Source organism: Lepidochelys kempii, chromosome 9 (genome assembly GCF_965140285.1).
Source record: "Lepidochelys kempii isolate rLepKem1 chromosome 9, rLepKem1.hap1, whole genome shotgun sequence".
Taxonomy (NCBI): domain Eukaryota; kingdom Metazoa; phylum Chordata; order Testudines; family Cheloniidae; genus Lepidochelys; species Lepidochelys kempii.
The window spans coordinates 84,179,476-84,204,072 of record NC_136388.1 but is presented as its reverse complement, the minus strand read 5'-3'; the positions used below and the strand labels follow the sequence as shown (position 1 = coordinate 84,204,072).

Sequence of the window (24,597 nt, the reverse complement as noted above, 5' to 3'; positions counted from 1 at the left end):
CAGGGTCCCCAAACTTCATTCTTTCTGAATTAGTTCTCTTTGTGGCTGAACAGAGCAGGAAGTAGCAAGCCAGACAGCACTGAAGTAACCTGTGGCATTATTAAGTCTGCGTGCTCTCACATTTTAGTTGGTCTCTGCTGCTAGGCAATACATTAAAACACAGACCTGTGCAGAGTTTAAGAGGGAGAAATGGGTGGGTGGGTGACAGAGGGGGAATGTTATTCACAGAAGCCCTGATGGTACATGGTAGGGGAATGTGTAGCTTTTGAAGAAATCCTCTGCCAGAGTAATGGTAACACTGAGGATGTGTTGAGGGAATGGGGAAGTGGACCAGCCTATTTGTAAGGCTTTTGTGGTTCCTCTTTCTGCGTACGGTTGTAGGGTTTTTTTGCCTGGCACATTATCTACTTACGTTAATGACTTTCTGGTCAGCCAGTCAAATTCAGAAGTCATCTTTTCTGGAACAAGCTGACAAAATCTTTTTTTTTTCTTCCCCTCTCTTCAGACCCAGATTGAAAACTGTCCCACAAGACTGGGGTTTCTGTCTTTTTCTTTGATGGATTGTTGTAAATAATTAACATCAGAAATGCAGAGTCATCAACTTTCTGGTTTAGATGCTATTAATTATGCTAAAGGAATGAATCCCATGAAGTTTAACCTTTTGCATTATGATTCGATTTGGACTTCTGTTATTGGCTTGGAGCCTTTCTCCCCCTTCCATGCCATTGATTCTTTAATCCAAAATCTAACACTGGTTTGATCACTCAACAACCTGCTTTTATACTTAGACATTCCAGCTTGCAACTCCAGAAAGCTCAGAAAAGGTAGTGGGTAAGATGAACCACATATTCCCACCACTTTGTGGGTTCCATCTTACAGACTGACGTTGAAGAGCCTATAGATTAGAGAGTAACCTAGGCAGTGTTGACAGGGACCCATGCACAAAGCTTGAAAGGAATGGTAGTAAAATCCAACTGAAGTGGTTTCATCTCTGATACATGTGCTGGGGGACTGTGTCCTGCACTTGTGGAAGAAGGAATGGCTTTGCTGATCTGCAACTCATCAGCTCAGGTTCATCCTGGTGTAGATTCCCTCAAGTCAATGGAGTTGCACCTGTGACAAATCTGACCCATTAACTCCGACTCCACTCAAAGCAATAGAAATGTAATGCCATCTATTCTCTCTCTCTGGCACAGCTGCAGTAAAGTGTAGAAGCTGGAGTCTAAAGAAAGTTTTCAGAGTAACAGCCATGTTAGTCTGTATTCACAAAAAGAAAATAAGTACTTGTGGCACCTTAGAGACTAACCAATTTATTTGAGCATAAGCTTTCGTGAGCTACAGCTCACTGCATCCGATGAAGTGAGCTGTAGCTCACAAAAGCTTATGCTCAAATAAATTGGTTAGTCTCTAAGGTGCCACAAGTACTCCTCTTCTTAGTCTAAAGAAAGACTCGGTTATTGATCCTGACTCTGATTTCATACTGGTGTAAATCAGGAGCAACTCCATTGATTGCCCCAGGATAAAACCTGTGTAGATGGGCTCAGAGTCAGGCTCACTGTGCATTCATAGCAAAGGACTGAGGAGGGAATGATGTACCATTTTAAGCTGTAGAAGATAAATAGGTGCTGAAGGATTTATTATACTGAAACAATATAACCACACACCAGAAATAATCTCATTTCATGTTCACAAAGAATTAATCTTATGCTGGATCCTGCATAAAATTGATCCTGCATAAAATTAATTTCCAACCACCTGCCCACATTACAAAATACTACCCCAGGTCTCATTGAAGTCAATGGGAATTTTGCCACTGACGTCAATGGGGTCAGGATTTTACCCACGATGTCAGAGGATAGTGTTAATTTCACAGTATGTATTTTCTTCCTTCTTTCCCCTCCACCCCTTTTATCCAACCATGTATTAATGTGTGTTGGCCCTGTGGAAGAAGTGAATCTTCTGGAGAGAGCTGAATGAGAAGGCGGAGCCCTGCCAGGCAGAAACAGGTAAGGCATCCCAAGTGTATGGGGTGGTCAGGAAGAAAATGTGAAGGAAGCAAAGGGAGTAGTGAAGCAGGATTCATTAGTGGAGAGAAGGGGAGGAGGGAAAGTACGTTTCCAGAACATCAGAACTGTGGGCAGGGATAGAGCTGTGCAGTTATCCTTGTCATTCCAACTGCTGTGAGAACACTATTAAGACATAAATATATCCATATCTGTCTATGCTGAGGATAGGATCATGGTACCACAATCACTGCAGCATATTTCTGAAGATCTAGAAAGCAAGGCCCTCAAATGCCACATCGTTTTTAATCTGTGAATTGTTAACTCAGATGTAAAGTGGTTGACTCTCCCAAGTTCCTGAGGCATTACCAAACTGAGGACTGACAGGTATGTCACTGAATAGCCTGCTCATAGTAGCTAGGATTCTAAGAAGCATCAGCCAATGTTCTCTCTTGTTAATCCATGTAGTTCTCAAACCCTGGGCAGGGACAGGCAAGGTTCAGGCAATAAAAGAAGCAAACCTTTAAAAAAATATTGTCTTTATCAAGGTTGTACTGGGGAGGGATGGCTGGTTCAGGGAATTGGTGACGGGCTATAGATGCTTTCACCTTTAGGTTGTCTACTCAAATCCAGCCTTGGCTGGTAGGGATCAAAAGTAGTTATCTTCTGATAACTGTTTGGTGGCCTATGGGAGTTGGTGATCTCAGTCCATTTCTTAGTGGACAAATGTCCTCATCAGAGAAACCACTATCTCTGGACTGAGAGGTCTTGGACTGAATGTACCATGGAGACTGAAATACCTTCTTAGCCCGAGATAAGAGCGGGAGAATCCTGGCTCTGTTGAAGTCAGTGGGAGTTTTGCATTGACTTCCATGGGGTCAGACTTTCACCTGGCTTCTACAGAATATAATTGAGTAACAGTGGGGTAATGGGGCTGGGTGAAGCTTGCATACCACGTGTCCACGCTGGGTTTGTTCTGTGGCCAAACAGAAGACTTCAGTCTCCGGAGCTGTTGCTCCAGTACCTTCCCTTACTGCAAAATTTGCTGAAGATGGGGAGAATCCACCCCCTCCTACCTGATAAAATGGTTGTGTGTATCCCCTTATAAGCCCTTTCTATTCATGAAGCAAAACATGACCCCCGTTGAATGGGACAGAGCTAAAGAGTAAGATTATTCTGTTTAAAACCCTCTGACACACAGGCAGGCATTTAAAAAGATTGTGGCTGCAAGGTAAAAGCTATTAATACCGTTTCATTGTCGAAGAGCCAGAGCAGCTTAAATTACACATAAAAGATTCATGAGACAAGAGTCAATATTGCTGTGGCCTTAACAACCCTAGTGGGGACACTTTCTCAGTCTCCTAAGAATGAGGTACCTGGTGCAGCAGCACCTGAGAGGCCCAGGGGAGGAAGGCCTGATATAAGGAAAGCTGTCATTCTGGTGCGGCGTCAATTGCAGGGAATTGACACGCTGCTGAGCGCAAGCTTCCCAGTTGTTGCAGGGATACTCTCAAGGGTGTCAGGCTTAGCAGCTGTTGTATCTTTGTGGTTGTTGCTTTGGCAGTTGTCCTCTTGTAATGAGGTTCCCGCCTTAAATGACACACTTATGTTTTGGGGGGAACTTTGAAAATCATTCAGTTTAGAAACCATTCTGCTGATCTCTCCTGATGGTAATTTTCTCTCTCTCGTCTCTTCCCTTATTTCTGCTCTGAGGTAGTTGGCATTAAGGGTCTGATCCAAAGCCCACTGAAATCAATGAGGATCTCTATTCACTTTAATAGGCTTCAGATCAGAATCTTCATTCTGCCCAATACTGCACTGAGGCCAAGTCCATGTTAAAGTCATTTGAGAGTCACTCCGGATCGGGACCAAAAGTCCAATTTTCAGAAGTGACCAATTAGTTAGGGTGCCTCCATTTTGGGGTGCCAGGGTGGGATAACTTGGGACTTACTTTCAGAAGTGCTGGGTACACACAGCTGATTTCAGCTGGAGTTGTGCGTGCTCAGCACCTCTGAAAAACAGACCCAAGTCATCTGATGTTGCTGGACACTCAACTTGATTGATCTCTTTTGAAAACATTGGTCTAAGTGTACAGTAATCACAGGCAGTTGTGATATCACAAGCAGAAGGTTATGAATTGCTTTTTTATTTAGCACTTTCATACCATAGTACTTTCCAGCTGTACAATATTTAATCTTCACACCTAAAAATGAACCTAAATTAACCAAACTGCAGCCGTGTTTGGATTTGGAGTTTTAAGCCTGAATCCAGATCTGAACCTCAGGTCTCGAGCCCATCTATGTGCAACATTCCTGTGAGGCACATGAGCCAGTATTCATAGCCCCAGTTTTTGGAAAGAAAATGCAGAAAAATGTTTTTGAACTTTTTTGATGCTTTTTGAAGCCTGTTTAGTTGAAACTTCAGCTTTTCTAAAAATAGGGACCATTCTAGAAGCTGTTTGCAAAACAGAAAATAGTTTTGCACAAAAAAGTGAATGATTTTTGCACAGGTATTTTCATGGAGGTTTGAAAATGTTCAGTTTAGCTCTGGCTACTCTACAGATGGGAAAACTGAGACGTAGAGCGGGAGTCAATGAACAATGGTGATTTTACGCCAGCTGAGGATCCAGCACTCTGTCTGAGACATTTTTGCTAAATGATGAGTTCCCAAACGCTCCCCTATTTCTTCTTCTCATCACAAAAATACTTAGCCCTCACACAGCACTCTTCATACACAGATCTCAGAGTGCTTTTCAAACATGAGTAAATATGACCATTTCCATAGATGGGGAAACCAGGGCCTAGAGAGGCTAAGTGACATGTCCAGGTTCACACATTATGTCAATGGCAGAGCAAAGAATAATACCAATGTTGGGTGAAATTCTAGTCCTGTTGAAGTCCATGGGAGTTTTGCCATCAACTTCAATGCCGTCAGGGTCTCACCCTCAAATCCAGTGCCCTATTCACTAGGAGTATGTCTATATTTGAGTTTGCATAGATGTACCCTTGCTAGTTCTCCTCCAACTAGCGTACTAAAAATAGCTGTGTAGCTGGGGTAGCACAGGCAGTGACTGGGGCTCGCTGCTCAAGCACATCCCTGCCTAGACCCGTTGGGTATGTATTCAGGCAGCTAGCCTAAGCCACCACCTATGGTAACCTGACTTTTAGATCTCTGAGTAACTCCTCATCCTTGACAGCTTTTTTAAAAAACAACAAAGCTAAAATTTTGTTTGCACAGTAAAAACATACTGCTCACTTTTTGACCATGTGAGTCTCATGCACTAGCCCAATCCCATGATGATTTGGGTTGCAAATCCTGCAGGGCAATATATAAATCCAAACCAAACCCCTGTTTCCATTGCACTTTTAAAAAGAAACATTTTGAGTGGTGTTTGAATTTGTAAAACGCCATTGCAAAATTGTGAGGCAAAATTATCTGGTGGACGGTGCACAGGACAAAGAGTTGGGGACTTCCTTGGTATGTTCCTGACTCTACCACTGAATTGATGGGCAGCACTGAGCCAGTCACGTCACCTCTCTGCCTCAGTTTCCCCATCTGTAAAACTGGGATAATACTACTTCCCTACTGCACCAGGCTTTTGTGAGGGTTAATTAAGGCTTATGCAGTATTTAGAACAGGGGTCGGCAACCTATGGCACACGTGCCAAACATGGTACCCGAGCCAATTTTTAATGGCACGCTGCTGTCTGCCGGACCTGGGCAGACAGCAGCGTGCCACTGAAAATCCTGCCTGGCCCGCTGTTCTCCACCCCCCGCCCACCGCTCTCTCCTTGCAGGGCAGGCAAGCTTCCCCCTCCCCCTGCCTCTTCCCCCAGCATGCTGGGTTCCTGCCCCTCCTCTCCCTCCCTGTGGCTGATCAGTATGGAGGGGGAGATGTAAAAGCGGGGGAAAGATAAAAGCAGAGCCGCAGCGTGCTCTCTGCTCCGGGGACCTTGGGGAAGGGGGTGGAATCAGGGCATATCCCCTCCAGCCCCCTGCCGTGAGCTGCTCAGGGCAGGGGGCTGGGAGCACCCCCACAACCCCAGCCCACACCCCCAGCTCTATGCCCTGACTCCTGCCCCCCCACACCCCCAGCCCCCTGCCCTGACTCCTGTACCCCCCACATCCCCACTCTCACCCTGAGCACCAGACAGGAGCTCCTGCATCCCCCCACCATTCCCACCTGCACCCCTTGCACCAAATGGGAGCTGCCCAGGTAAGCGCTCCACACCCAAACCTCCTGCCCCAACCCTGAGCCCCCTCCCTCATTCTAGCTCCTGGCCAGACCCTACACCCCAACCCCCAGCCTGCTCCTTCACCCCCAGCCCTATTCTCAGCACACTCCCACCCTCATCTCAGTGCAGAGAGAGGAAGAGAATGGCTAGAACCAGGGAGAAGGTAGGTACCTACTCTATGTGGACAGGGCCGGGACTCCAGACCGGCAGCGGTCTGAGCGGGGCCTGAGGCTGGGACCCTGGCTGGCAGGAGCCGGCGGACGGAACCACAGATTGACAGCAGGCTGAGCTGCTCAGCCCAGTGCCGGTCTGGGGTTCTGGCTGCCGGCTCCTTGCCAGCCAGGGTCCCAGCCTCAGGCCCCGCTCAGCCCGCTGCCGGCCTAGGTGAACGGAACCCCAGACCAGCAGCGGGCTGAGCGGGCCGGTGGCGTAAGATCAGCATTTTAATTTAATTTTAAATGAAGCTTCTTAAACATTTTGAAAACCTTGTTACATACGACAATAGTTATATAATATATAGACTTATAGAGAGAGACCTTCTAAAAAATGTTAAAATGTATTATTGGCACGCAAACCCTTAAATTAAAGTGAATAAATGAAGACTCGGCACACCCCTTCTGAAAGGTTGCCGACCCCGATATAGACCATGCAATACAATGTATAGTAGTATTGTCTCAGATCATTGTCTCAGATCATCCTTTCCTGAAGGAGTGGACTCTGGGACAGGGATCTTCTTGTGGATATCCCTACACATTGCTCCTTTTATGGGAGGCACGATTTGAGGATCTAGGGTCCATTTTGTGGCCCATTATTATTCTGATATTTTTCCTCCTGCATCTAAGATCTTACCTTAGGGTTTTATACTGCTACTCATCACCATAGTATGTCAACACTACATTTAGCGGTACTAGTTATTGGATGCCGGTTAAATGCCAGTTGATTATTAACAACAGTTACTGGGATTCAGCAACTGCTTAATGAGATGTAACAACTATATATTAAGATAGATATCTATTAAACACAGTCTTATTAGTCAATTGGTGTTTAATTGACATATGTTAATTTTCTTATTACAACTCAATTAAATCCACAGTTGAAGCACTCAATTTTGAGTATGACCAAATTATGATTGGAGGCAAAAACATAAACTAAAATATAATCACATAAGCTACAGCTGATCTTAAATGCAAACACTTTATGAATATTCTTCTACCAGTGAAAGAGTAGATTTGAGGTTGGTACTTTAAAAACAGTGTAGGAAAGGTGGCAAAAATAATCATTTTGTCAATTAACTCTTGCAGTCAGGGATTAATGTATAGTTATTTACAGAGATAATTTCCACAGCCACTCCCTTTTCGGCAAAATTATAAAATTTGAATTTTCTAAAAACACCCTTGAAATGAGTGTGCACAAGCAGCAACTGAGATTGCCAGGACATTTGTAAAATTCATTTTTCTGTTAAAGTTTGTTTTAGGGGGTGCAGCAGTTTACAAAACTCAGTAATGGAATGTCCCCAAGTTGTGTGTGGATGACACACAAAGGTCTGGGACTGTGGACAGAGGTAAAAAGCATGTTATAATATAGGTCCCAACCTGTGCCCATTGCAGTCAATTGGAAAACTCTCATTGACTTCAGTCAATGCAGGATCAAGCCCATAAGGAGGATGAGGCAAAAGATTGGGTTATAGATTTAGTAAAGGGGGCAAAGTAGGAATATATTGAATGTTTAGTGACAGAGAACAGATAGTTTAATGCAGAGGGCTTGCCTTGGTTTCTCTCTTTATGTATAAATGACTGCAGTCATTGAAAGTAGCAGCACTGAGCAGAGGGAGTCTCTGTTCTAATTGGTCATCCACATCTTTGACCTGATGGGATCACTTGGTAGAGCTCGACCATGAGTCCTTCTCCTATGGAACTGCCATGGCTAGCAGCCACTTCCCTCAATAACTAGTAGTTAGGATTTATAATCCCTAGACCTCAAAACTCTTCACAGAAGTGGGTAAGTATAATCATATTATCCTTTCTACAGATGAGGTAAGCTGAGGCACAGAGAGATTGAGTGACTTACCCAAGGTCACACAGGAAGTCAGTGGCAGAGCTAGGAGTAGCATCCGGGTCTCCTGACCCCCAGTCCTGTGCCCTCTACCCTGGACCATGCGGTGTCATTGTCCACTGTGAAGGGTTTAACCACCTGGATACTGGATCATAGCTGGCTCGAGTCATTTCAGTTCAATATTTGTGAATTCCTCTTGCTTCTCCTCTGCTTGGATTTCCATAGGTACCAGATCCCATAACTGAGCTGTTCTGACACACTCACTGTTGTGAAACAGCCTAACTGGTTTCCATAGCTATGTGTTGTTAGGTGTTTCCTAGCTAATGAAGCACCTTTGCATGGCAGGCTGGTTGTGTGTGCCAGCAGCGACAAATGATCTCCCTACCTTTCCTGTTCACTCCTTTCCCTCAGATACATTAATGATCACTAAACCTTGCTGATGGAGGGACTCCTTTTGGTGACAACCTCATTATTTGGTTATCAGGAGCTGACACTATCCAGGTTGTCACGACAACCAGCCATGATTCAAAGCTGCTCTGAAAGGTCTGAACCTCAGGCAAATAATCAGCTCTTAGCTCTCAGCAGATGCTCAACCCCTCAGCCAATCGTGGGGGAGCTGGGAAACCATGACATCATAGTCGAACCAGTCCAAAAAATTTAATTCTTAGTTTGCAGTGTTCCTCCTTGTTGCTTTTCCCCAAACCCCAGCTCAGCACATATTGTGGTAAAACCAGCCCGCAGTGTTACCATTTCAAAACACTTCACGGCTGACTTCAAAACTTCAAACTGGGTGAGGAGTGAATGTGTAACCAGGGCCACAAATAATAATAATAATAATAAAAAAAGTACAGCATTTCAGTTAACTAATTCAGGCTTGGTCAGAGCTATTGCAGAGTGGTGATCAATTACAATCCAATCAGAAGGCTGGATGCTGCCATAACACTGACAGTCATGCAGTCAGGATCCAGATAGTTATGTTGCTTGTTTTGTTTTTTTATTTTAATGGGGGGGGTGGGCTTCCTTAGCACTAATTTCCTCTGAAGTACAAAGTCTCTTGCAGCACCCACTAATTACTGTAGATGAACAGGGCTGGGGGGGGGGGGAGAAAACCCACTGGCATCCAATTAATAGCCATGCTAAATTGCAAAGAGTATGTCAGGTTTGCCAGGGAGGTGTGGTAAATGCTGTGGAACCAGTTCCATATCTATCAAAGGATACGTTCGCATATACTGCCTAACGCAAGCCAATGAGGGATTGCTCAGTGTCTCTAAGCCTGAGTTTTGGCATACCTGGACTGCTGTACCTGGAGCCATAGATTTGATTAGGGTTGAATTCATTTCAGTAGTATTGACCCAAGGATTCCCAGCAGTGATGCTTCTGACGTTTGTTTGCTGAGCTTTCGTGAATTGCTGCTCCTCTAGAACAGTGTTTCTGAATGACTGGTCCATGGACTGGTGCCAGTCCCTAAGATCTCCATGACACAGTTTAGGAAGGCAGCAAGCCGGTTCCCGGTATCTAAAAGGCTAAAAAACACTGCTCTAGAATTCACTCCCTGTAGAAATCAGCTTAAGCACAACTTATAAACTTTTAGGAGAAGTTGCTCTCTTTGCCAAAGAAAGATTTGTCTCCTTGCCTGTGTGGCCATCCTAGGTGGTCTTCTGCAAATACCAGGGAGCACAGTACTTGGCCTCTTTTATTGAGACCTCAAGGCTTGCAGGCACTCAGATATACAGTGGTGAATGCCAATAAATGATTGTAGCAAGTGCTAAGTCCTTTCAGGGTAGACTGAGGATGCAGGAATTTATAGGTGCTGAGTATTATTATTACTTATTATCGTTGCGTGATGGTCTATCCGATCAGATCTGAAAGAGGAGGTCAGCTCCTCTGCAATGACTTTAAATGTCTCCAGCCTGTTTATTAAGAATAGGGGCTCACCCTGCTGATATTCCCCTTTCCCCTACCTGGTTATATACTGGTTGTCTGTCTCCCTCCATCCCAGTGCATTTAAGTGGGGCTGTACTGATATAGCTATCAGGGGGAATTCACTCCTGCATCAGGGCCACTGTGCACTGGCTATGTCTGAGCAAAGTGACTAGGAAGCAGCCATTAGGCTCCCCCAAGGATCATCCCAGTGTAGGAGGCTTCCTCAGCAAACACGGAGTTGGTGCAGCCAGCTCTATGTTTCCACAAGAGCCGCTGGCGCAGGAGATGTGTAAGAGGCAGGCCGGGGGAGGGAGGAGACGTGGACAAGTTATGCCCTGATTATTCCCAGCTGCTGCTATGGCCCATAGGGGCTGTGGATCAAGGTAGGGCAGCTCCTGAAGCTACTCTAACATGGGCTAGGGGCTAAATTGGCCTCTGGCATTCACAGAATTGGGGGCGGGGACTCAGCAGGCCACTTCTCAGCTGGCACAGGGCTGAATTGGGTCCCTAAGATGCTTAGGGAAGGAAGGCTCTGTGTAAACACAAACTCTGATCTACACTTCAGATAAATGACAATTCAATACAGGTATATTTTATGTAGCATTTTAAACTGGCTTTGGCACCAGTGAGACTGCCCGGTGAAATTAGCATCTAGCAGAGAGATATCCTCTCCTGTACCTGTAGGTAGTAGACAGAAATCTTGTGGTGACCCACTAAAGATTTGGGGGACCAGGTTTAGCAGGATTCTGCAGCAACATCAAAACACATGCCACACCACACCAGCTGAGCAAGTCCTACCTGAGCTGCAGAATTTCAGAGCCCTGAGGCCTTCCAAATTCCATCGCCATGAAACCATTCCCTGTCAGTAGAAAGCAGTTAGCCCTTGAGAATACAAAGAACAATGTTCCCTTTGTCAACATACCTTGAAGCATACAGCGCACGCAGGACATCTTATGTGTAGCCTCCAGTGTGCGTGAACCACAGAATGATTGGGTGGGTATGAGGGGGGATCCAAAGGTACTGTGCTTTCAGGGGGACTTCCCCAGTCAGAGGCAGAGTCCCCAAATGCCAGTAAAATGCCTTTTTTGTGGCTTCTTCCTCTTGCTTTCTCCTATGCCACACTGCCCTTCTATTTCTCCCCATCTCCCTTCACTAGAGTTCCCTTCCTCTCTGTTCCCTAAGGGGCTCCTTCTCTTTCCTACTGAGGAGAGGCTGCTCCTGAAGATGGGCCAGGGATGGTCCTGCTGATGGGTGATGTTCCCTTCCCCCTCTCATGGGAACTGCACGGGTATGTTTGTGCTGAGCTTGGTCCCGATGTCTTTTACCTTCATCATGTCTTCTCTCTGTAGCTGAATAGATTTTTCTGCTGAGATCCAGCCCCTCTCCGCACCTATTCTATTCTATTCTATTCTATTCTATTCTATTCTACATGGGTGGTTCTTATACCACACTCATTATCCCTTGTGGTTGGTGACTTCAGTGGCAACTCTGGGTAAGCTGCTCGAATTCAGAGAGCCAGGTGATGGCTTGAGAGTAGTTTGTGGCAGCAGCCTGGAGATGGCTAGAGGGGGGTCCCCATAAAACCACAATCCCCAAAGCCAAGGGTTTTGGGAGCCACAAAGGCCCACCCTGGGCAGCGGTGCAAGGACCACTCAAAAGCCCCCGTGACTTTTGGGATAAATCACTTGCCAAATATCCCCCCAATGCTTTGGTGATATTTTGAAGGTTATCTCTGCACCCAAAAGGGTTACAGCCTTAGTGAAAAGGCATATGCCCCTGATTAAATAGTGCAGGGGGAGAATGAATCTCCTCTCTCCTTCCAACCTCTGATGCTGGCTTCTTTGCCTGCAGTCCCACAGTCATTGTTATGCTCTCTGACAGAACAAATGGGAGAATAAACTACCCCTTCATATGCTGTGCTGGCCTGGTCTTTGTGAAACACAGGCAGAGCCCACGGGCCAGGCTCTTGCATATGTGTATCTATTTTTAAAAAAATGCATGTGATCAAGTCACATGATTAGTTTGAGTTTTAAATGAATGGGGCTTATTCACCCACTGATTCTGCCTCCTGACCTGTACGTGTGTGTCTTAGGCAATGCTCTGACCAGCACTTGTCCTCACGCCGTGCCAGCCCCAGGAGATTTCAAACAGGGCACATTTCTTATTCTTAAATGGTGGCAATAAAGATGTGGATTGTTTGTTAAACTGTGATTCGGAGGCTGAGCTAGTCTGAATTGTATTTATAAACTAATCCCTGTTCTACATAGATGGCTGGGTCCCTGTTCACTCGCTCACCCAACAGTTGCTATCAGTGCAAGCTCTTTGTGAGCAGTGGGATGTTCAGAAGCTCTCTGCACTGGTCTAACTCTGCTCCCATTGATTTCAAAGGGAGCAAAGTTAGGTCATTGGCAGGGCACTTTTGAAAATCTCATCCTACCTGACCGAAAAAGAGAAGCAATTCCCTATCAATTATTCACCCAGTGCTGGCTCTCAGGATCCAGCAAAACTCTCCTTGTGATGAGGGACACAGTGTCCGTGATATGTAAATTACCAGTACAACGACTCCTGTTACCTGCTGAGTGGGGAGAGACTCCCCTCTTACACTGCCATGAGATTGCTGGGCAGGCCTGGTGAATATTGGCACTAACTAATCAAGGTTACCTAAACATCTCTCTGTAGGGCTGGGAACAGCCATGCCACCTTACCATACACACCATGCACTGTCATCGTGTCAGGTCTCACAAGCTAATCAGCATTAGGTTAGATAGAAGACCTTTGAGAACCCTCTGTGTGCAGCAGGAAGTGGTGACAGCAGTTCGGTAAGGGCTGCTCTTCTGAGTCACTATTGATTTAGTGACCCAGCATGGTGTTGCTACTGAAGGAGCTGTCTTTTGAATGAGTTGTATCACTCAGGCATGACCACATGTGGTCGTTAAAGATCACATGGTGCTTTGTAGGATGGGGAGTGCTTGTTATCTTGGTCACATTTTGACTTGGGTAATTACATTCTGCTTGCGTAAATTTCTCCTGAAGTTTCAGATAGGAAAAGTTTCAGAGTAGCAGCCCTGTTAGTCTGTATTCGCAAACAGAAAAGGAGGACTAGTGGCACCTTAGAGACTAACCAATTTATTTGAGCATAAGCTTTCGTGAGCTACAGCTCACTTCATCGGATGCATCATTCATGGAGCTGACGGTCTCAGAAGATTTAATTCTTCAAGCCAAAGTTCAGTGCTTTAAAGTCCTAAACAGAAAGAAAGAACAAGAAAAATAATCTGAAAAGACACTAGGGGAAATAGGAATCTCTTCTGACTAGTCCATGGCTCATTGCACAAAAGTGTCCTCTTTATTCAGGACTGGCTAGAAGTTTGTGTAGAAAAAGAACTGCTGCAGCAAAAGCACATAGAATTCAGCAACACATGGGGATGACTTTTAGCAAAGTGGCTTATTGTGGAAACCTAAACAAGTTTCATGAAATTTTCACCTTCTCACTGGACAAAGAGAAACCAGTGCCATGAGCCAACCAAAACCTACAGATGTAAGTCAGACATACCTTTAATATGATGAAGGCCAAGGATTGAAAAAGCCCAGAAGACTGAACTACCCTCTTATCCCTGCAGTTCGCGGTTGAGGTATATTGACAGGACTATGTTGGGGAAACGTGCAGTACTCCTGCCTGTGCGCAATGTGTGTTCTATGGGTGAACAGATGTCTTCATTGTCAATGGCTGTAAATCCAGCACCCTAAACCATCACTGAATTCACATGAAAAAAAGAGTAAAAAATGTAAAAAATGGAATGCCTCAATATTCCCTCCTTTGCTGGGCTTAGGAAGTAGTTTTGTATGGCACTGGGATCCAGTTATCCTTCAAAATAAACATATGAATGAAAGGGATGATGCTGTATATAAAGGTGTGTATGTGTGTGCGTGTGTGTGTGTGTGTGTGTATACACATTTCTGGGTGGGGCACTTGATTTTTTTTTTAACCTGCTGCGAGTGAGGAGATTCTTACACCACTTCTGTGTCATTTTATTCAAGTTTCTATATTCCCTCTCCCACTTCAGCTTTCCCTGTGTTTCCTGCTTTGAAACAAAAGATTTGCCTATTCCAGCCCTCTCAGTGCTATTAGTAGTATTATTATCTGCTCTCTCTCCGCCAATGAGTGCAGCCAAAACCTGGTGACGACATGGGCTAGGGAACAGCAAGGAGGCAGTGAAGCATCCAAGCTACTAATGTTAGGATTGGAGGTCAAGAAGCTGCTCTCCACAGAGAATGGGAAGCTTGCAGATGGACTAAGCTTGGAGGGGAGGTTGCTTTTGATGACTATACCAGACCTCGAAGGTGGACAATCGGGTGCAGTATGACAGGACAAAGTGCAGGTAATGCCTTTATTTTTGTTATCAGGCTGTCAGTGCAATTGGTGCCTTATCTTGAGCTGTTCAGCTGGGAGAGGAATGGCCTATGGTTGCTTTCTTAAAGCTGCCTGCAATGAACATTACAAACAGCCATGTGTTCTGTTTAAATTCCCTTTATTGTTGCCGAGACTGTATTTAAGGGAAGGAAACCATCCAACACAATTGATGCTGTGGGGGGTATTTGGTTGTGGGGAGAGGCTCTGGTGGTGTATTCTAGGCTTTGTGTATTTTTCCCATTGTTGACACCTGTATTATTTTATTGCATCTGAATTTTTAAAAAATGGAGATTGACATGTTCTGGCGGATAACTTCCTGGTTAAATAAAAACCGTAAAGCCTGCATTGGCACTGAAGTTGTGTCAACACAGACACCAGCCGTAAAAGCTGTCTTGGTGTGTTTGAAATCAAATCCCAACAATGCAGTTTTCTAGGCTGTGCTTCTGCGGAAGAGTAAGAAAACCTATAGACTCTTTGTAATTTATTCTTCTGTCATTTGCTGACAAAATGCACCTAATTCACCCCTTTTAAAACACTTTCTTGCTAAGTTTTCCCCAAATCAATTAAATGCAGTGATTTTGGTCTCTCTCATGCACACACATGGTGGTGGTTTGTGACACCACAATGAAGCTGGCCCTGTGTAGGGTTGTCCCTTTGTCCCAGTATTGAACACTAGCCAATAGAGGAAGTTACAGCCCAGTGCCCTGCTGCTCCAGTCTCCTCTCTTCAGAGGGGGAGATGATTTCAACACTGGTGCCCCGAAGTCCATTCAACTTCTTTTAGAATCCAGTTTTTTCTGATGCTAGACTTGAACCACATTTTGTAGCACCAAACTCTTTTAAATGTTATTCCATGTAAAGAACTATGGGGAGGAAAAGGGGAAAAGCTGTTGTTTATTATTGTGCTGTGTCTGGAAATGTCGAAGGGACATGGGCCTGAGCTGTGAAGAGCCGTTCTGGCTCTGGACTTGTATTTGGAGCCAGCAGAGGCTTGGGGTGTTGGGAGTCAGGGTATGTGAATAATCCCCATTCTTCTTAATAGGGAACTTTGATGCTAAACTTGCCAGGAGTTAGTACTCCTTTGGAGAGTTTGGCCAACAAGTTTGCACCTTTCATTCCCTCTCTTCTGCACCACCCTCCCCAAACAAATGTTTAACCCTCTGTAAGGAATATTTGGGGTTTGTTTTTATTTTTCCTAATTGACCAGTAAATGCTACTGCTTGCTGCATGGAAGCTGGTGCGGTTGCAGTGGGAAGTGGCTAGTTAGAGATCAAAGTCCACCTTGCTGGGTGACTGGGTGCTGATCTGACTCTTCCCAGCGTGATCAGCAGGACTCGCTGTCACCAGGGTGGGGGTGAGTTGGATAAGAGTTGTGGGCAAGCCAGCGGCTGGCCTGAGAGGGAGAGAAAAGAAAATGCTGGGGACTGAGGGGAAGATGAAACAAAATGCTCCCCAATGTCGCCTATCTCTTGTATGAGTTAACGTTCTACGCTGGGTCTCTGTGTACGGCTGGTGGGAGAGGAACCTGGAGGGGAGGGGAACATGTTTGGACAGTGGGGAGCATGGGATAGCACTGTGATGAGAGAGGGGGTGTGGGCACAGTGAGGAGGATGGCAGAGAGGAGCATGAGCTTGGTGTGCAGTGGGAGTGAGGGGAAGGGGAAAGGATGGTCAGGGCAGGCAGCTGGGAGGAAGGAAAGAGTGAGCAGGTTGAGACTATGAGGGGAAAGTGGGCAAGGGGGCAGCGTGGGAGCAGGTGGGCAGGGCGAGGGCTTGGAAGAGGAACAGGAGGAGGCAGGGTGGGGTGTCTGGGAGGGAGTGCTGGAAAGGGAAAAGCAGAGGGTGAAGTCTGTAGTGGCCTTATTAGCGAGCATGATGGGGTACTGGAGGGTGAAAAATCTCACTTGGTCAAGGCAGCAGTTTGGGGCTGGATAAGTTCAGGGGGAGAAGAGGATCAAGAGGCTGAGAGCTGGCAAACCCTCCCTGCTTCCTGCCTAGGAGCCATGTTGGTAGCATTCTCCTTGTCTGGGCTTATCGATAGTCAACTTTTTTCTTAAGATTTCCCACCATTGCTCCCAGTGGCTCTGTTCCACCAATGGCAGTAAAGGTGGGGACACTCATACAGATGGGGCAAAGGTAGCAGGCACCTTGCCATCGAGACCTTGTGTGGGCAGGCATAGATAACATGGTCCTTAAGGCACTGCTGGGTCATCTGCACTACTGCACTGATGGTAGCAACAGTCGGGAATGTTCCCAAAAAGGTCCAGTGTAGACAAAGCCCTTGTGCACTTATCTCATTCCTCCTGGAACCCATCTGTGTTGTGTAATGTGATGGAGACAGGCAAAGAGGAAAAACACAATGGGGCGATGAACCCACACATGCCTTGGAAGGGGAACAGATAGTGGTAGTGACCCCAGTAATTTGGTCACGAGTTAGAATTTCTTTGCTATAGCACTTAAAAACATCAGGTGTACAGTTAAAGGAGGCTCTAAGCCTGATGAGTGCTTTGATAGGTTGCTCCAGGATTGGGCAGGAAGGTTGCTTTGGGCATCCAGAGAAGGGATGGATGGATTGCTCTACGTCTGGAAAGGATGAGTGGGTGGATTTCTCTAGGTCAGGTTGTTGCTGTAGGTGTAGGAGGAAAAGGGATGCTTGAGGCCTTGTGGGTGGGATTACTGTATATTTGTGTGGGAAGATGGAGAAGTTGCTGTGGGCTTGGGAGGATGCCTTGCTCTCGGTCTGGGCTGGTTGGAATCTGGGTAGGCTACTCTAAGGCTGGGGAGGAAAGTTGCCCTGGGCTAGGAGGGTGGGCAATTGGGTTGGGTGGGCTAAGCCTGGGTGGGAGGATGAGACAGCTGCTCTAAGAGCAGGACAGTGAGCTGCTCTGGGTCTTGGTAGCATCATGGGTATGGCTGAGTGGAGAGGTTGCTCTAGGCTGCGTGTGCAGATATGCAAGGATGGTGCAGGCAATCTGATCTAGGCCTGGGAGGGGAATTTCTCTAGACTTGGGCAGGTGGTTCTTTGTTCTAGATCTGGGTGAATGGCTGGCTGCACTAATCCTGGATTCACTCATTTAGTTACTCATGTAGTTATTAGAAGCATGTCTGAGCTGCACCTTTGCTCCTGTTGGCCATGAAAAGGATTCAAAGTACCACAGGCTACTGCTTTCAGCAGCAGCAATTTCGGAGAGCTGCAATGCCCTCTGATGAGCCCCGTGGGAGGCATTAACCAGGGCAGTCTGCTTTTGTAATCATGGGCTCTGTGCCCGATGCTCACATATGTTTCCCCCACTCCCTCACCGCAAGCCCCTTTTAACACCTTCACCAATGAAAGGATCCACCACCATCCTCCTTGCAATAACTGTCTGGCAGGTTCTCATAACTCCTGCAGTGCTGGGTCTCGAGGGAGCTGTGGATCCACCATCCTTTCAAATAGACGAACCCAAACAAACTCCCTGGGTGAAATCCTGGCCGTACTGATGTCGACAGGATTTTGGCTCCTCTGTCTGTATTGGACGGAACCAAAATCCTGTATCCGAACAGTCCCTAAACATGTGGGGAAGCTGGGATCCAAATCCAGCCTTTGTGGCCTGGGCCCTTCTCCACAGAGCCACTTTACAAGCCTTGACTAAGGGGCAGTGGCAGGCCAGTCAGGGGCACCACAGGCTGCATCTTTGTCATCCTGGTGCTTATACAGTAGTTACACATACCCGTGGGAGGGGCCCAGTTTAGTTATTGGCTTTGGTAGCCATCAGTTAGTCATGCTCCTGCAGGAAGACTGCTCGTTACCTTTGACACTCCTGAATGATGTATGTCTGCGGATAGCAAAGCACTGTGGCACCGTTGTTTTGAGCAAAGGGGAGAGATTTTTTTGTTTCACAAATAAGAACTGGAGAGAAGCAGCTTTCTGCTGTCACCAGCACCTAGTGACCCACCCCAGGAAGAATGCTCCATTTCTGCTGCATTACACAGAACTGCCACGTACAGATCAAAAAGATCTTAGCTGGGATGAGAGGCAAAGTTCTTAGATAGAGTGTCCAGGCCACTGGCTGGGGATTCCACTAATGGTTACATCCACTTCAGTGTCTGGCAGACATAAGACTTAATTTTTTAGTCTTTAGTTACACAAAACTTCAATGACATGATGGCTGGTGTGAGTGAGTACTGAACAGGGTCAGGTCTGTAAAGATTCCTCAGCTTTCTAGGGGTTTTTTGATAAAATTCTGTTTAGACTTCTCCTAAATTGGATTAAATCCTGCTTGCCTCCCTCAAGAGAGCTCTGCCATTGGTGTCAATGGGACTGTTGCTGCAAGTAACACAAGCAGGGGTTAGCTCAGAGTTTGTATTGGTTTGATGGACTTTGAACATGTGGTGTGTAAAGTAGGTAAGTAAAGTAGGTGTGTAAAGTAGGTAAGTGTGTCTAACCCTAGAAATATTGGCATCACCTGAGCAATGAGCTCATTTCAATACATAGTGACATAAATTTACCTGGCCCTTCACAGGCAAAATAAGGCCTGGTCCCTACCCCTGCATGTTACCATTAGTCACACAGTTAGAATAATCTGTCACATATGTGGCAATGTTCATGCTGCTGCTGCCTGAGTAGTACCTGGTATGTTTCAGGGAAGGCTTAGATGAGAAGGATCCTTAAAGAGAAAGAGAGAGCGCACAGTGTAAGGTTAGTTCAGATCTGGAATGGGCTTCCATGTGGAGATTGTAGAATCCCTGTCATTGGAGGATTTTAAGAACAGGTTGCACAAACAGCTGTTGGGGATGGTCTTGGTTTACTTGGTCCTGCCTCAACACAAGAGGTTGGACTTGATGACCTCTTGGGGTCCCTTCCATCCCTATATTTCTATGATTCGATGATAATCAATAATAAATGCAGAAAACAATGTTAAAGCAATGTATAAGAATGCAGACATCAGAAAATGCCCGAGTCAAGGTTGAATGCGTCACCTTTACTCTGTCCCTTGTCTGGACACATTATGATATAGGCTTTATTTATTACTGTGATTAGGGCTGAATTAATGTGGTCTGGGGCATCAGGCACAACACAGCACCCTTATAGTGCTGCCCCACCATCTGGAGTGATGGTGGTAGTGGGGCTCCCCCCCCAGGGAAGTAGGAGCAGTGGCATGACCACTCCCAGAAGCAAGCAACAGCAGGCCCTCCCTCCCAATGCATCAGTCATGTTTGCAAACTTTTCTTTACAACCACGTGGGCTTGAAAGTTAATTCATTTTAAAACGAAACAAGAGATTCTGATGTAATCCCATGACTCCAGGACCTGCAGCACTGGGGTAGGCCTACAGTGCCCATACCTTGATCTGGCCCTGCGATCATGTATGGTTATTTATTAATGTAATATACTGTACTCTACTGGTGTTTATAACCCTATAACACATGTGTATCTAAAATAACCTGTGATTGCAATATTACAGATTATGTCATGATGCTGACCTTCAAAGGGTCAGTGTTAACCGTAACTTTCTCATTTCCTTCTTACATTTGGGGTGCCAAAAATGCCCCTGGAATATTTGCAGGCTCACCTTTTTTTTTTTTTTTTTTTTTTTGAACAGTTACGCTTGCATACACAATAACCTATCTTACATATGCACCAATAATCAGGTTTATTTTGGGAGGCCTTTTGAAAATGCAGCTGTGTCTCACTGGTTGCGGGTGAAGGTTGAAATGTTTTCTGGGTTGTTTCCTCCTCCCTGTCTTTCCATTGTAAAAGAGAAAATCCTCTAGACCTGAAATTGTCCAGTGCTTTTCTGCTGTGACTCTTGACTGGACCTGCAGTGCCCAGGTGCCAGCTCGTGTTTTTGCCAGCCACAGTCTTGAAGTAATGTGCTGCTGTTTGCTAGAACTGCGGCTGCAGTTGTACTATGGATGTGGTGGTAGGGATGCTAGTCACTTCGTTAAATTCCTGTACATAATTTACCACAATGCTGCCATTCAGCCCTCCTGCACACCTTGTTCCCGGGATGATCCTGGACTTGGCTTTGGGACAGCCTTGCGCCGTCACTTCTAAAGTTGTCGAAAAAGAGTATTTGTACAGGTGGAAGCACAGAAAATGCCTTTAATTCTGATTCTGTTCTGTAAAACACACACTACTGTGCTTTGAGCTGAGGTTCATTTGTCTCAGGGGTAGACACTGAGACCACAGCTCCTATTGGTGCATGAATATTTTAGCAATTGAAATGCTGTCTGCCTGCTCCAGAAAAGAGCTGTTCAGATGCTCATTTGATCCTTTAATGAACCGGCATCAGGCTGGCTCAGGTCAGCATCCTGGTTAGTTCGTATGGTGTGGCTGACAATGACCGCATCGCTACGTATTGTGTTGTAACCTCCTCTTCCGCACTGGATCTGTGGGAGCTCGAAGTGGGGCAAAGTGAATGGTTTCTAGGAAGAAAATAAGGCAGCAAGAATTCTTTCTTTGTACTGATGGATCAGGGAGACTCATTGCTTTTTTTGGGGATGCTCAGTCCAAAAAATTAAGGGGGAGGTTTTTATACAGTCAAAGTTGGGGGAATCAAGTCCATCCCTCTCTCCATCTCTGTCCTTACGCTTTCCTACCCTGTATCTTACTCCCTATGCTCCTCCCCAGGCTCTCTCCAGACTCCTCCCTTTGTGCCCTTCTCCCACTCTTGGCTTTGTACCTTCTAATGCCTCCCCCTTTGTTTGGACGAGCCTTTCGCTTCCCGTGTGCCAAGCTCGCTCCTTCCCCGCCTTCTGATCCCTTCTTTTCTGAAGCTTCCTTATGATGATGCCATTGCTTGTCCTTCTCACGCTGGAACTCTTGTCCCAAGAATTGTACTTGTCTGAGTTAGGGCCAGACTGGGTCTAATGGGACAGGTGCACCGGGGTGGAGAGCGAGGGAATGAGGAGAATCCCCTCTCTCTTTTGCATTCCCGGGAGGGGCCAGTCAACATTCCAGTCCTTGATCCCAGGGAGCACAAGGAGTCCTCTAGTTGCGTTTCTCAAATGCGGCCACCTGCATGCAGCCACCAGTGGATATTTTTGTGGCCACGACACCTCCAAAGCGTGGGCAGAGATCATAGGGGACAAAGCAGTAGCCCCTCCCTGCAGCACCCAGCTGTTGCTCCTGAATAGCTGTTACCAAGGGCACGGAGATGCGCCATCTCAGGTTTTGCACTGGTGCTGCCAGTAGGGATCGGTGCCCTGCACCGTGCAGCCTTCTCGGGGACTCCAGCCAGCTCCTCCTGTGACGTGTGGGGCTGTCAGTGGAGGGGGCTGCCGTGTTTGGTTGCCGTGGCGCTCTCCTGGGCAGTTCCCCCGCACCCACCCGGCTGGGGCATGGGGAGCCTGGGACTCTGCAGGCAGCCAGTGAGTCCCTGACCCTTCCCTGGGGTGGCTAGTGAGCTCCCCACCTTCCCCAGGACAAGTGCTCACTGAAGGGCCATTGGGAGGCAGAGACAGGCCAGTGCTTCCCCCAGCGGGGTCTGCACTTGCCGTTTACAGTTGCTGTAGCTACCACAGCAGCTCAAAGGCTCCGGGCTGCTTGGCAGCTCCCCAGCAGGGTGAGGGGCTCCCTCTCCGTGACACGCTCCGAGCACAAGAATAGGAGCAAAGTCCAGGTGTGCTGAATGGGGAGCTCTACTTCCTACTGCCTTCCTATGATATCCATAAATTACCGTGATTTGGATGTGCACATGTGCACATTTATTTGTTTTGCCGGAAGTTAATTAAGTATTTTAGGAAAAATTGCCAGAGTGGCCCCCAGCAGGAGTTGGTGGCCACACTCCGAGGCCACCAAAAATTTTGTTATGAGAACCCAGTGCCACCAGTGATGCGGGCTGAGAGTGGAGCCATAGCCTTGTCCTTACTGCACTGGCTAGCAGAGCTGGCCCTGCCCAAGGGGACAGGAAAGACATGTTGGACCCTTCTTTTCAAGAGGTGTACCAATCGCAACTCTTCCCTGAGCTCCCAGAGGTATTATACCTGCCTCAGGCAGACTGCCTACAGCAGGGGTGGGCAAACTTTTTGGCCTGAGGGCCGCACCAGGTTTCCAAAATTGTACGGAGGGCCAGTTAGGGGAGGCTGTGCCTCCCCAAACAGCCAGGTGTGACCCGGCCCCCGCTCCCTATCCGACCCCCCGCTGCTTCTCGCCCCCTGACGGCCCCCCCCCGGGACTCCTGCCCCATCCACACACACCCCAGTTCCTTGACATCCCCCCCTGGGGACCCCTGCTGCATCCACCCCCCCCACTCCCTGTCCCCTGATTGCCCCCGGAACCGCCGCCCCTGACTGCCCCCCACTGCCCTATCCAGCCCCCCCTCCTTCCTGACTGCCCCTGGGACCCCTGCCCCCATTCAACCCCGCTGTTCCCCGCCCTCTGGCCGCCCCAACCCCTATCCGCACCCCTGGCCCCTGACCATCCCCCGAACTCCCCTGCCCTCTGTCCAGCCCCCCCTGCTCTCTGCCTCTTTACGCGCTGCCTGGAGCACCAGTGGCTGGCGGCACTACAGCCGGCCGCACAGAGCACCAGGACAGGCAGCCACACCACCCAGCCGGAGCCAGCCACGCGCCGCGCAGCACCGAGCACTGGGTCAGGCCCGGCTCTGCAGCTGCGCTGCCCCGGGAGCTCGCAGCCCCACTGCCCAGAGCATTGTGCCGGTGGTGCGGTGAGCTGAGGCTGCAGGGGAGGAGGAACAGCAGGGGAGGGGCCGGGGCTAGCCTCCCGGGCCAGAAGCTCAGGGGCTGGGTAGGATGGTCCCACGGCCCAGATGTGGCCCGTGGGCCGTAGTTTGCCCACCTCTGGCCTACAGGGGCTCACCCTGGGCGGCTGTGCCCCCACATTGTCATCACCTTCACTGCAGCCACTGACTTGATATCCACAATCTGGTCGTAGAGTTGTGTGCTCTTCAGGGTAGGGATCTTGTCTTTTTCCATGCCCTGTAAAGCACGCTGGACACTTATGCTGCATTCTGCGTGAATAGCTATAATACAGACCTACCTGGATGTGAGGAATACTGGGCACCATATTGTTATTTGTCAGCAGAAGTAATAGAAGGCTGTGAACATGTATCCTGGTAAGATGGTTCTCCAAGTCTTATTTCTGGGCATATCTGACCTGCCTCTCCCCTTGTCCAATGAGATCTTGCAGCAACATCATGTGGATGGAGTTTTCCAGTCAATAGATGGTGCCAGAAATCAACTACTGAATGCAGTCTGATCTTTGGTTCATTCTGTTTAGCTCACTGAGCCACAGTGAATGGCAGTGTTCGCCAGACTAAGGACTTATCTTCACAGGGAAATTTTCCAGCATGGCTATAGTAATATTATTATAGTTATACTGGTATAAGTCCCCATGTGGAACACATGTGATTTTATTCTAATATACTTAGTCTACCTGGAAAGTGGAGAAAGTATACTGGAATAAAGTCACTTTTATGCCAGAATAATGTGCCCAAATGGGGAATTCAAATTATAGCAGTAGATTTATACCAGTTTAGCTATGCTGGGAAATGCAGCCATGTTGGCATTTGCTCCTGGACAAGGAGAGAAAAAAATCTGTCCATACTTTTTCCCAGCTGCCCCCAAAGCACACACCTCTGTTAGAATGATCACTGGCTTTCTGGTGGAGTTAGGTAGCACAGGGACCTCCTGTGATGGCTCTCAATTCTGTCATACAGTGTCAGTGAGCATGAGAGGCTCCAAGATGACCAAACCTAACCCATTTAGGCTTGGCTCAGTTCAATCTGTTAATAATGTTGATCGATACTGTTGATGTTTATTTTAAAGGGTTTTTTTTAGATTTATATTGGTCTTAAATTTTCACATTTGCAGGAAATTATTGGTGAGGCTCAGACAATAGGGGAAGTCAGACAATAATTATTTAATGACAATAGACAGTGAGAAGTCAAAAAGTTAAAGCTATGTAACCGTTAAAAACCAGTCAGTCACACGCCAAAATACACAAAGTAAATATCCGTAAATCAAACTCTTGTAAG

The 24,597-nt window shown here is 47.1% G+C and overlaps 1 protein-coding gene across 4 annotated transcripts in view; it reads left to right on the top strand.

Moving 5' to 3' along the window:
• The window catches only part of PAK3 (p21 (RAC1) activated kinase 3), a 197,959-nt gene that overhangs the window by 78,564 nt on the left and 94,798 nt on the right, over window positions 1-24,597 (top strand). For 3 of the 4 annotated variants that reach the window (XM_073361192.2, XM_073361191.2, XM_073361184.2), the window contains exon 1: window positions 14,412-14,588. The exons of the other annotated variant lie outside the window; for it this stretch is intronic. In XM_073361192.2, the coding sequence (XP_073217293.1) occupies window positions 14,570-14,588 (19 nt within the window). In that variant the 5' untranslated portion in view covers window positions 14,412-14,569. Of the gene's footprint in view, window positions 1-14,411; window positions 14,589-24,597 lie in introns of those variants that run through there. 4 annotated transcript variants of the gene reach the window in all.